The 13,500-nt window shown below is 44.4% G+C and overlaps 1 protein-coding gene across 1 annotated transcript in view; it reads right to left on the bottom strand.

The window, feature by feature from the left end:
• CS (citrate synthase) overlaps window positions 1-13,500 on the bottom strand; it is a 27,852-nt gene extending 14,352 nt beyond the window's left edge. The window contains exon 1 of the mRNA XM_060112563.1: window positions 13,277-13,500. Within this exon, the coding sequence (XP_059968546.1) occupies window positions 13,277-13,318 (42 nt within the window). The 5' untranslated portion in view covers window positions 13,319-13,500. The remainder of the gene's footprint in view (window positions 1-13,276) is intronic.

Raw genomic sequence — 13,500 nt, 5'->3', positions numbered from 1 at the left:
GATTGCTCAGTTGCAACAGAAAGTTCAACACTGCCTTTGAAAAAGACAACCAGGGACTTCCCTGGTGGTCCAGAATCCACCTTCCAATGCAGGGGACACGGGTTCAATCCCTGGTTGGGGAACTAAGATCCCACATGCTGCAGGGCAACTAAGACCTCAGGCCACAACTAGAGAGCCTGCACACCACAACTACTGAGCCCATGTACCACAACTAGAGAAGCCTGCACACCGTGATGAAGACCGAGCACAGCCAAATAAATAAACAAAAATAAAAATAATACCTAACTTGTAGTGTTTAAAAAAAAAGAAAAAGACAACCAGTTATACTACTACCAAGTTATAAGGACTGAGGCAAGGAGGTCGACTTTTCTTCACAAGATTTTTTTTCTTTTTTCTTTTTTGGCTGTGCACGGCACGTGGGATCTTAGTTCCCGGACCAGGGATCGAACCCGTGCCCCCTGCATTAGAGCACGGAGTCTTAAGCACTGGACCACCAGGGAAGTCCCCGCAAGATTATTTTGAAGATAAAATGAGATTGTCAAAATAAGCCCCAGTGTCCTCATCTATAAAATGGTGCTGATATCTACCACACATCTCACAGGGTTGCCTTGTGATGATTAAATTACAGTGGATATGGAAGCACCATGCAAACTAAAGATTACACACACACACACACACACACACACTGTGGATAAAGTCTACACCTCTCCTCCTTTCACCAAAAGGTCAGAGACACCTTTTCTAGTAACTACAGTCATCCCTCAGTATTCAAGGGGGAATTGGTTCCAGGACCCCTACCCCCAACAGATAACCAAAATCCGAGGAAGCTCAAGTTCTTTATATAAAATGTTGTAGTATTTGCATATAACCTAATAAGCACATCCTTCCATATACTTCGTTGCTGCACATGGGCTTTCTCTAGTGGCGGGTGAGTGGGGGCTACTCTTCGTTGCGGTGCGCGGGCTTCTAATTGTGATGGCTTCTCTTGTTGCAGAGCAGGGCTCTAGGTGCACGGGCTTCAGTAGCTGTGGCACGCAGGCTCAGTAGTTGTGGCTCGTGGGCTCTAGAGCGGAGGCTCAGTAGTTGTGGCGCACGGGCTTAGTTGCTCCGCGGCATGTGGGATCCTCCCAGACCAGGGCTCGAACCTGTGTCCCCCGCACTGGCAGGCGGATTCTTTTTTTTTTTTTAAACATCTTTATTGGAGTATAATTGCTTTACAATGGCGTGTTAGTTTCTGCTTTATAACAAAGAGAGTCAGCTATACATATACATATATCCCCATATCACCTCCCTCTTGCATCTCCCTCTCACCCTCCCTATCCCACCCCTCTAGGTGGTCACAGAGCACTGAGCTGATCTCCCTGTGGCTGCTTCCCACTAGCTATTTTACATTTGGCAGTATATGTAAGTCCATGCCACTCTCTCACTTTGTCCCAGCTTACCCCTCCCCCTCCCCGTGTCCCCATGTCCATTCTCTACATCTGCATCTTTATTCCTGTCCTGCCCCTAGGTTCTTCAGAACCATTTTTTTTTTTTTTAGATTCCATATATATGGAATACATACAGGATTTGTTTTTCTCTTTCTGGCTTACCCCACTCTGTATGACAGACTCTAGGTCCATCCACCTCACTACAAATCACTCAATTTCATTTCTTTTTATGGCCAAGTAATATTCCATTGTAGATATGTGCCTCATCTTCTTTATCCATTTATCTGTCGATGGACACTTAGGTTGCTCCCATGTCCTGGCTATTGTAAATGGAGCTGCTATGAACCTGGTAGTACATGACTCTTTTTGAATTATGGTTTTCTCAGGGTATATGCCCAGTAGTGGGATTGCTGGGTCGTATGGTAGTTCGTTTTTAGTTTTTTAAGGAACCTCCATACTGTTCTCCATAGTGGCTGTATCAATTTACATTCCCACCAACAGTGCAAGAGGGTTCCCTTTTCTCCACACCCTCTCCACCATTTATTGTTTGTAGATTTTTTGATGATGACCATTCTGACTGGTGTGAGGTGATACCTCATTGTAGTTTTTTTTTTTTTTCTTTTTTCTTTTTTTTTTTTTTGCGGTATGCGGGCCTCTCACTGTTGTGGCCTCTCCCGTTGCGGAGCACAGGCTCCGGATGCGCAGGCCCAGCGGCCATGGCTCACGGGCCCAGCCGCTCCGCGGCATATGGGATCCTCCCAGACCGGGGCACGAACCCGTATCCCCTGCATCGGCAGGCGGACTCTCAACCACTGCGCCACCAGGGAGGCCCCCTCATTGTAGTTTTGATTTGCATTTCTCTAATGATTAGTGATGTTGAGCATCCTTTTGTGTGTTTGTTGGCAATCTGTGTATCTTCTTTGGAGGAATGTCTATTTAGGTCTTCTCCCCATTTTTGGATTGGGTTGTTTGTTGTTCTGATATTGAACTGCATGAGCTGCTTGTAAATTTTGGAGATTAATCCTTTGTCAGTTGCTTCATTTGCAAATATTTTCTCCCATTCTGGGGGTTGTCTTTCGTCTTGTTTATGGTTTCCTTTGCTGTGCAAAAGCATTTAAGTTTCATTAGGTCCCATTTGTTTATTTTTGTTTTTATTTCCATTTCTCTAGGAGGTGGGTCAAAAAGGATCTTGCTGTGATGTATGTCATAGAGTGTTCTGCCTATGTTTTCCTCTAAGAGTTTTATAGTGCCTGGCCTTACATTTAGGTCTTTAATCCATTTTGAGTTTTCTTTTTGTGTATGGTGTTAGGGAGTGTTCTAATTTCATTCTTTTACATGTAGCTATCCAGTTTTCCCAGCACCACTTATTGAAGAGGCTGTCTTTTCTCCATGGTACATGCTTGTGGCAGGCGGATTCTTAACCACTGCACCACCAGGGAAGTCCCCTTCCATATACTTTCTTTTTTCCTTTTTTTAAAATTTATTTATTTATTATTTTTATTTAATTAATTAATTTATGGCTGTGTTGGGTCTTCATTTCTGTGTGAGGGCTTTCTCTAGTTGTGGCAAGCGGGGGCCACTCTCCATCGCAGTGCGCGGGCCTCTCACTATCACGGCCTCTCTTGTTGCGGAGCACAGGCTCCAGACACGCAGGCTCAGTAATTGTGGCTCACGGGCCCAGTTGCTCTGCGGCATGTGGGATCTTCCCAGACCAGGGCTCGAACCTGTGTCCGCTGCATTGGCTGGCAGATTCTCAACCATTGCACCACCAGGGAAGTCCCCTTCCATATACTTTCTTTTCTTTCAAATTTATTTATTTATTTTAAAATTTTTGGCTGTGTTGGGTCTTCCTTGCTGTGTGCGTGCTTTCTCTAGTTGCGGCAAGCAGGGGCTACTTGTCGTTGCGGTGCATGGGCTTCTCATTGAGGTGGCTTCTCTTGTTGCAGAGCACGGGCTCTAGGCACGTGGGCTTCAGTAGTTGTGGTTTGCGGGCTCTAGAGTGCATGCTCAGTAGTTGTGGCACACAGGCTTCGTTGCTCCACGGCATGTGGGATCTTCCCAGACCAGGGCTTGAACCCGTGTCCCCTGCATTGGCAGGCGGATTCTTAACCACTGAGCCACCAGGGAAGCCCCCCTTCCATATACTTTAAATCACCTCTAAGTTACTTACAATATCTAATGCACTATAAATGCTATATAGTTGTAAATACAAAGTAAATGTTATGCAAATCATTGTCAGCACGTGGCAAATTCAAGTTTTACTTCTTGGAACCTTCTGGAATTTTAAATTTATTTATTTTATTTATTTTTGACTGCAATGGGTCTTTGCTGCTGCATGCAGGCTTTCCCTAGTTGTGGCGAGTGGGGGCTACTCTTTGTTGCAATGCGCAGGCTTCTCATTGCAGTGGCTTCTCTTGTTGCGGAGCACGGGCTCTAGGAATGTGGGCTTCAGTAGTTGTGGCACGTGGGCTCAGTAGTTGTGGCTCATGGGCTCTAGAGCGCAGGCTCAGTAGCTGTTGTGCACGGGCTAAGTTGCTCCACGGCACGTGGGATCTTCCCGGACCAGGGCTCAAACCCGTGTCCCCTGCATTGGCAGGTGGATTCTTAACCACTGCGCCACCAGGGAAACCTCTCTGGAATATTTTTTTTTTAATATTTTTGATCCACAGTTGGTTATACCCACAGACGCAGAACCTGTGGATGCAGAACCCGCAGATGCAGAACCCACAAAGAGCCGACTGTATTGCATTGCTGTCTGGTTGTGCTGAAAATCATTTGAACTAGTGCTACTGTATAAATTCCAAAACACTACATGCCTAAGGTGAGAGTTAGTAGGGCCTGAGGCTTTTTAGAAGTTAGTACCCCTCTTTCTGTTGGGGCAGGAGGGAGAAATGAAAAGGGAAGAGACCCTTCAGAAAATGTTATTTTAGAAAGAATCAATCCAAAGCTAAATTCAGAGAGCAGAAAACAAGCTAATATGGCCCTAAAACAAAGGGAGAACACCTCAACTTGTTAACCAAGGTTGCCTGCAACTCCTTTCATTAACTTCCTAAACAATCTCCTCTAGCTCACTGAGGACCATTTGGGCAGAAAGCAGGCAGCACAAACAGCCCTTTATGCTGTTCATCTTACACAGCGAGCATGGGAGCCAGACGCAGCACTCAAGAAATAACGTTCCTGGGGACTTCCCTGGTGGTCCAGTGGCTAAGACTCCACGCTCCCAATGCAGGGGGCCTGGGTTCAATCCCTGGTCAGGGAACTAGATCCCATATGCCGCAACTAAGAGTCTGCATGCCACAACTAAAGATCCCGCATGCCTCAACGAAGATCCTGTGTGCTGCAACGAAGATCCAAGGCAGCCAAATAAATTAATTAATTAAAAAAAAAAAAAGAAAGAACTTTGCTTTTTCTTACTAGTCACCAAAAAGTGAACAAGGGAAAACTTGTGAATAAATTCAAACTATTGTTCTACAGTGCTAACCATGTTCAAGCTATTCCATGCTCCATGGTCCCACAGATTCCCTATAATAGAGGCCCTATCTCCCAGAGACCACATCAGCACTCAACAGACCTTTTACTTGTGGGTAGTTGGTTGTTGTGGTTCTGTTTTGTTTTTAAAGAGGCTATAGGGAAACATACCATCATAGAGAAAAAAGAAGTTGAAATCTCTCCATAATGATAATTTTTCCACTTCTAAACCATGCTGAAGTTTCTGTAATGGCTGGCTGCTTCATTGGCAAGAGGAAGGATTATAAGAAGAATAGTTTAAAGTTACATCTTAGGCAAAAGAAAAAAATCTATCCAAGCTCAGCAGACAGAATGAGAGCCAGACAAAAACAGTTTTTTCCCCTTGTGAGAGAGAACTACTAGAATCAATGAGCCTCCTTCTCCTTTTACTTCATTTAAGGTAAAAAAAAGAAAAAAAGAAGTTGGAAAGAAAAGGGTGGAAGGTCACCTAACAAAGCTGTAAGAATGAAACATCATTTAAAGGCGTCAGATAGGTCATGACTGCTGCTTAGTTATACTCAATTCTCAGATCTTTTTATATGAATGTTACTTTAAAGGAATGGTTAGGGAAGAGGAACTTGGAACTAAACTATCACCCCACTTCTACCACCAGCAAAGTCTTAATTTCCTTTGTAGAGAGTGTCTTTGCCATTTAATGAGGCATCTCAAAAGTAACTTAAGGAGAGCTGATCTCAACTGTCCCTAACCTCCATCAGCAACACTTCTTAGCCAGATCTCCAATTTGCAAAGCAATGCTAGTTTGCGGAGAGCGTGGCTATGTAGCTATAGAATAAAGCTAGTATATTATGTTCCTACTAGATTTCTGGCTGTGTGACCCTAGCCAAGTCCTTTAATCTTTCTGTGCTTCAATTTCCTTATCTGTAAAATGAGAACAATCTACCCAAAAAGAATTCAGAGTAATGATAGTAAAGATGATCCAAGATCTTGGAAAAAGAATAGAGGCACAGATCAAGAAGATACAAGAAATGTTTAACAAAGACCTAGAAGAACTAAAGAACAAACAGAGATAAACAATACAATAACTGAAATAAAAAATGCACTAGAAGGAATCAGTAGCAAAGTAAGTGAGACAGAAGAACGGATAAGCAAGCTGGAAGACAAAATGGTGGAAATCACTGCCACAGAACAGAATAAAGAAAACAGAATGAAAAGAAATGAGGACAGTCTCAGAGACCTCTGGGACAACATTAAATGCACCAACATTCGCATTATACGGGTCCCAGAAGGAGAGAGAGGGAGGGAGGGAGAGAGAGAGAGAGAGAGAGAGAAAGGACCTGAGAAAATATTTGTAAAATGGGAACAATAATAGTACCTACCTCAAAGCATTGCTATGAGAATTAATTAGGTCAATATTTACTTAAAACCATGCCTGACTCACAGCAAGTGCTCTCTTTTTGTTATATAACAAGTGTAGAAAATTAAATAGTATGGCCACTTTCTAGTACCCTTCAATGTCAAATTTAGTCATATTTTAGCTCACCCTGCAGCCTAGGGAAAAAACTAAAGAAATATGAAGGATTTTTAAAGCAGCAATTCATTGATATGACCACCCAAAAGGCTAGAATAGGAAAAATTCAAGTTAGGACAACTTTATCTAGTGATGTAGAAGACAGAACACAAAGCACATGCCTTGGAATTAGGAAAGGAAATTTGGGTTCTAGTCCCAGCTCCATTACTAAATAACTGAGACATCCAAAGCAAACAACTAACTACTGTTTCCCTTTCCCTCTCCACATTTAGGATAATACTCAAGCTACTTAGCTCAAAGTCTGATCCTAAGGCTCCAACAAGGACATATACGTAAAGGTACTCAAAAGCCTTGCTATTTAAAATATGAATGCCTAGCCTGCAATATAAGCATTACTTGGAGCTTGTCAGACATGCAGAATCTTGGGCCTCACCTCAGATCTACTGAATCCAAATCTCCAGTTCAACAAACTCACTAAGTGATTCCTATGAACAATCAAGTTTAAGAAACATGCATGGTTTAAAGCATTAAGCAAGGAAGCAGAAAGGTAGAATATAAAGAGCCTGGGATATGGTGTTATCAAGGGTCAAGTCCTAAATCCAGGTTCTGCCACTATCCTGCTGTGCTACCATGGCTGTATGACCTAACTTCTAGTTTCAATTTTCACACCTCTAAACTGGTAACAACAAAGCCAACTGCAGGGTAGACAAGTAGACGATATGAAATCATTCGCATGAAGGCATCTAGAACAGTGCCTTCTGTATAGCTGAGATCAATAAATATTTGTTTCTTAGAAATGTGTTGGCCTATTACCTACCAGCTCGTGTCACAACTCTCTCGTGGAGTTGGATTCCAGGAAAGAGGCAGTCAAGCCTGAGGAAGGGGAGAATGGATAATTCCCTCTAGCTGTAGAACAGGAAATAAAGCCCTAATTTCCTAAGGGCCTCCTGACCAAGAGAAGAGTCTCAAGGATAGGAAACAAATTTAACTAACCATAATCCTCACCAGCAAGCAAATCTAGACAGGAGATGTTAGAGGACTGTCATATCCTAGGCTACATACCTCATTGCATCTACTCCTGGCTGCCAAGGAAAGCTGCTAAATGGCTTTGTATAGTACATCCAAGCTACACTCACAGATGCAACAGGCAGATTACAAATCTCTGAGTCATCCCTGAACTTTCACCTCCCAGCTCCTCCCCCAGTTCTGGAGGTGTGGCAGCGGGGCTTTTGGCTTCTGGTTGCATGCCACGTGTGAAGTCATCCTACTGGAACAGCACCTGTCAGGTGAATCAGGCAGTCACCTCACTCAATAGGTCAGCTCCTTCATGGTGAGAGATGGAGAGAGCTACTTCCAAGGATAAGGGCCTGGCTCGCGATGTCTGACGGCCAGGATTCTCTACAGGATGGGGGTATCACAATCACTAAAAGGATTTTCAAACCTCATATGCTGCCACCCCTTGCAATAACTCTTTTAGTGAGCTGGCTATTATTGATAGAAATGGGCTGTAGCTCTCAAATGTGCTATGTTAGGATGGAAAAATATAATTAAAGGAACCTCTATCTTAAAGGGCCAAGGGAGGAAAAGGACAAATAATACATGCAGGAAATTCTGCCAAAGATTTGCTTAAAATACTTAGGGTATTTCTGGAACAGGGTATTGGCGAAATCACTTAACAAAAATCAATTAAAACTACTCCCTTCTCGGGACTTCCCTGGTGGTCCAGTGGTTAAGAATCTGCCTTCCAATGCAGGGGACGCGGGTTCAATCCCTGGTCGGGGAACTAAGATCCCACATGCCACAGGGCAACTAAACCCGTGTGCTGCAACTACTGAGCCCGTGCGCTCTGCAGCCCGCGCACCCCAAATAGAGAGCCAAACTAGAGAGAAGCCCACGCACTGTGGAGCCTGTGGAGAAGCCCAAGCACTGCAAGGAAGACCCAGCACAGCACCCCCCAAAAAAACTACTCCCTTCTCCCCCAAATTCTGGGAACAGTAGAATACCATTTGGATAAGCACTTACTCAATAATGTGGTTATTTCTCTCTTATTCCTCCTAGCCTATTATCATCATTGATCCACATCTAGGACCCTTACTCTACATGAGAAAAGCCAAATTTCCTTTGATTCCCTATCCTAGGCACATTCAGAACATATCCTGCCACATATCCAGGAGCTCCAACAACAAACTTGTGAGATTATAAACTACTGTGTATAAAATTAATAGGCTACAAGGATATATTGTACAGCACAGGGAACATAGCCAATACGTTATAACAGCTATAAATGGAGTATAATCTAAAAAATGTTGAATCACTATGTTGTATACCTGAAACTAATATAATATTGTAAATCAACTATACCTCAATTTAAAAATTAAAAAAAATCTTGTGAGAGATGCTCCTGTTTTTATTAGAGCCTTGTCCGTCATCAACAAAAGATCAGAGCTTGCCAAGCCAGCAGAACTGGTTGATGAAGCAAATATAATTCACTGATAACTGTAGGAAAAATCTTGTGCTGCAAAGGCTTCCAATGAAGAAGAAACAACTTGCATTAAGTGAAAAAGAACACACATAGGACAAAGGCTCCTCTCTCCCCAGAACCAGGTCAGAGAACTAAAGCCATTTAACATCTGTGTTTCACAATGGTGATACTGGAAGTCTGCCTGCACTACTTGGGTCAGGCCACTTAATAGCCTGAGCAATCTTCAGATTTCATACTGTGATGCCCTTCATACTCACAAGAGTTTCCTTAATAATTCTGCCAAACTCTCATTGTCTAACAGACCCTTCGCTAAAGGTTTGCTGATTATTCAGTGAAGAAGACGGGAAAGGACACCAATTCAGACTCAGAAAAGAATCGAGTCCTAATTTTCCTTTCAGAGAAATTCTTACTGTTCTTTAACAAATAGTTGCTGAACATCTACTTATTATGTGCACACTAAGCGTACCCTACTGAATAACGTATATAGGATCTGTCACTGTACTACTTTTTCAGGGACTAGAAACTGTTCCCTCACTTCTACTAGTTCTTACAATGCTTTGTTTCAGGGATTTACAAGAAACTTTTCCTAAGGCATTTGAAAAAAAAGCCTAGGAAGACAAACCCAGAGAAATAGTCTAAATCAGACTATTTCTTAGAATAGTTATTTCTAAAGTCATTTAAAAATAATCACTAAAAAAAAAAAAAAAAAGCCAAGACACTCAAAGCTTCATATATACATTAAACACAGTTGGTGGCTTTACTGGCCCAACTGGAGGGGATCACCAAGCAGTCAAATGAGACACTTGAAAAAATACAAGTTTCCAGATCCATCCCACCTTTGCTGAATCAGAATCTGAAGGTAGGATTCATGAATGTGCAATGTGAAGAAGCACCTCAGGTGATGACGCCCACTGTGAACTTACTTACGGAGCTTTTTTTTTTTTTGTGGTACGCGGGCCTCTCACTGCTGTGGCCTCTCCTGTTGCAGAGCACAGGCTCCGGACGCACAGCCTCAGCGGCCATGGCTCATGGGCCCAGCGCTCCACGGCATGTGGGATCTTCCCGGACAGGGGCACGAACCCGTGTCCCCTGCATCGGCAGTCAGACTCTCAACCACTGCGCCACCAGGGAAGCCCAGAGCTTTTTAAATGATAACATGTTAAGGACTTCCCTGGGGCGCAGTGGTTAAGAATCTGCCTGCCAATGCAGGAGACACAGGTTCAAGCCCTGGTCCAGGAAGATCTCACATGTTGCATAGCAACTCAGCCCGTGTGCCACAACTACTGAGCCCACGTGCTGCAACTACTGAAGCCCGCATACCTAGAGGCCATGCTCTGCAACAAGAAAAGCCGCTGCAATGAGAAGCCTGCGCACCACAACAAAGAGTAGCCCCCTCCTGCTGCAACTAGAGAAAGCCCACGCACAGCAACGAAGACCCAATGCAGCCAAAAATAAATAAGTAAAATTAATTTTTTTAAAAATGGTAACATGTTAAAAGAAATATAGGAATTGAGGCAAGTTGAGGGAGAAGTGAAAGACAGATCCTAAGAGCCATTGCTAAAGCTGCCTCACTACTGTTTTTTAATTTCACTCAAATCCTATTCAACTCTATCACATAGGACACTGAAAAGAGGGCAGAAGGAATTACTCTGTGGCTTTAGGGAGATCCACCAAGTCTGGTTTCCTGCCTTCTGCCCACTTGGACTCTAAGAACTAGGAATGCCAGCCTTCCCTTCTCTGATTATCCACTTCACCACGGCTCACCTCAATGCCTCCCCACACCCATGCATTCACCTGCTACCAATCTAAAGACCACTAGGAAGAACAAATGCAATCATACCACCATTAGCACATGATGAGGATTTATTCTCCATTTTTCATCTTTGGTCCATCTAGTAAGTGTCAAGGAATTGCCATTACTTTGGGTTGGCTGATAATCAAAATGAAGGCAAAGAGATTTGAGTGCTTGCCCTCAAAAGTTTGGGGCTTTAAGCCTAACAAACACTTCACAGGACAAAACTGACTCAGTTTTGTAGAACCCAATTTCAGACTAGGATTTATAGAAGAGATGTGCAGTGGTGTACGTCTGCTGTAGAGGAATCACGGGTATTAAGAGTCTTGAGAAAGTCTAGGAATAATCTAGAAACACTTCTGGATTGATTCACGCTAAGTTATCAAACATCCTAGCTTGGAGGAGCAATTCTCAATGATACAAGAAGCAACTAGGGTTGGTTAAGTCACTTTGGCATGAATCCAAAAGTTAATTGGTGGCCCTACTCTAATTCCCAACGCAGATCACCTATGAAAAGACAGTATTTACAGCACAAAGCTAAGGCACCCACAGCTAATACTAAAGCCACTGCTTAGTAGAAATCCATTCAGGTAAACAAGAAGTCAAAATAATCTCAAGGCTCTGAATGAGGTGGTCTCTCCAACTCAGGTGTTCATTAAATTACCTGACAGTGGGTAGGGTGGAACAACAGAACAATGACTAGTATTTGTGTCTCTTAGCAAGGTTAAAAACATTTCTCAGAAACGCGAACTACACCTGACCTTGAGAATCACAGTAGCAGGCTAGAAGACTATTTTTGCCTTCTAAAGCCTACCTTACTAGCAAAAGTAAAATTGAGTACCATTAAACTGCAGACTAATCTGGAAAGCTCAGGCAGGTGCTAGCAATACGGACAAACTGAAAGGCTTCTTGGTATCCTAGCTGTTAACTGCTTAGATCTCAGAAAGTTTCTACTCCTCAATCTGTTAGGCTTTGTTAGTTTTAAGGGTCGAAAGCCTTCTAATGGCTTCCAATATACAGGGTTTGGGGATCCTCAGGTCCGTCTCTAACAGGAAAGTAAACAAAACAGTAATGATCACTACAGTTAGGTAGCCCTGTCAACCCAGAAGCTTTCTGAGTTTCCTCAGAGGTTTAAGAGGCAAAATAAATTCGAATGTAAATTCTAGAGGCTTTTGCAAACTGTAGGGTTAGATTATCCGGTCTGCGTTAGCAGCTCTGGAATGAGCTAATTATAGTGTCCCCTATTCTGCCAAAACACTATCTAGAACTTGCTTCATTTCCCAAGAGGTTTCCTTACCCTGTTCCCTGGCAGCAGAAGAAACTACCGTCAGGTAAGACAAGTATCTCCCAAATGATCAGCCTCCACCTTGCTGCTGAGTACCTGGAAAAACCTGTAAATCCTACATGCTTCACCTTATCACCAACCATGCAAGATAACACAGTAAGCCAAAACAATTCTAAGGTTTCCCTTCCTCCCCTCAGGTGCTGGCAACTTTAATCTGTCTGCAGAAGAGAAAGTATAAGTTCTTTGCAGGAGTCAAGGTCACTTGTGGGACTGTCCCTGCTTGGATTAGAAGGCTGGGACTCCCTCGGCACACCAGTTTCTCTGTTTAAGGAGCCAAGTTGCCCAGAAACAAAAGTAATTTTGGCAATATGAAATTGAAAGCACCATTACCTGCAACAATATTCCTATGATTCCAACGGCAGCAAAAGTCAAGTAAGGGGCCCCAAAGAATAAGAGGAATCTCTCCTGGGTAGAGCAGACTTAAGAGCAACAGCAAAACCTGAGTGAGCAACTAGGAGGACCGGTCATGTAACCTTGGAATTACTATTTCCTGCCCAATATCTTCACTTATCAGCCTGCAGTTTGGAGAAAAAACCAGAAAGGTTTTTCCCCCAATCATATGTGATAATCATGCAGATTTCACACAAGCACTCCACCCCACCCAAGCTCCTCCTATATAAAGAGTAAGTGCAACAGTCCCAAGGACAAAGAGGACCCGAGTAGCACTCCTCTAGCAGGAACTGCTATGCTTGGTCACTAAAGGCTTAAATAACTGGGTTGGAGAAATGGAAGTAGGCAGTTCAGAAACTGACAAGGCCCTCTCTACAAAAGCAGAAGCCGAAATTAGCCAAGGCTCCAGCTCTGGCCCAGGGGTAGAGTGAGCACACCTGCTCACCCCTGCCACTTCTCTTACCCCGCCCCTTCCTCCAAACAGGCTCTTTCCCTAACTCCAATGGAACACAACACCTATGTTCTCCACTCCTTCTCTTTCCAAGGCCAAGCATCCCCGCCTCTTCCACCCCAGACAGGCAGGGTGACAGCTGGGTCCGGCCTCCCCACCGGCCCAAGACCGCAGGCCGGGGCGTGCAGAGCTCAACACCCCCAGGGGCCGGGAGGCCAGCGAAGCACATGACCCTGTGAGCGCCACGCAGGGCTGGCGGCCAGCCAAGCGCAGGGCCCCTTTAAGATGCGCTGGGGTGCGCCTGGGTAGGGGAGGGAGACCCCGGCGCTAGAGGGCCTGCAGTCGCCTCAGCCCCACCCTGGGACGGCGCGCGCTCTCCTAGTTGCTCACCTTAGCTCCGAAGAGCCGGGCGGTCGCAGTGAGTAAAGCCATGGTGGGCGAACTCGGGGATCTGGCGGGGAGGGAAGGAGGGAAGAGAACTGCGGTAGGAACGGGAGCCGCCGCCGCCGCTGCACCAGAGGCCGCGCCGACGAGGGGAACAAGGTTGAAAGGAGGCGGCTGAGGAAAAGGGTAAACGAGCCGGCGGCGGCGCCTAGCCCGGGGTCCTCAGTGAG

The sequence above is a fragment of the Mesoplodon densirostris genome, chromosome 11, assembly GCF_025265405.1.
Source record: "Mesoplodon densirostris isolate mMesDen1 chromosome 11, mMesDen1 primary haplotype, whole genome shotgun sequence".
NCBI classification, from domain to species: domain Eukaryota; kingdom Metazoa; phylum Chordata; class Mammalia; order Artiodactyla; family Ziphiidae; genus Mesoplodon; species Mesoplodon densirostris.
The sequence above is the reverse complement of the archived record's forward strand: the minus strand, read 5'-3'. Positions and strand labels throughout refer to the sequence as shown.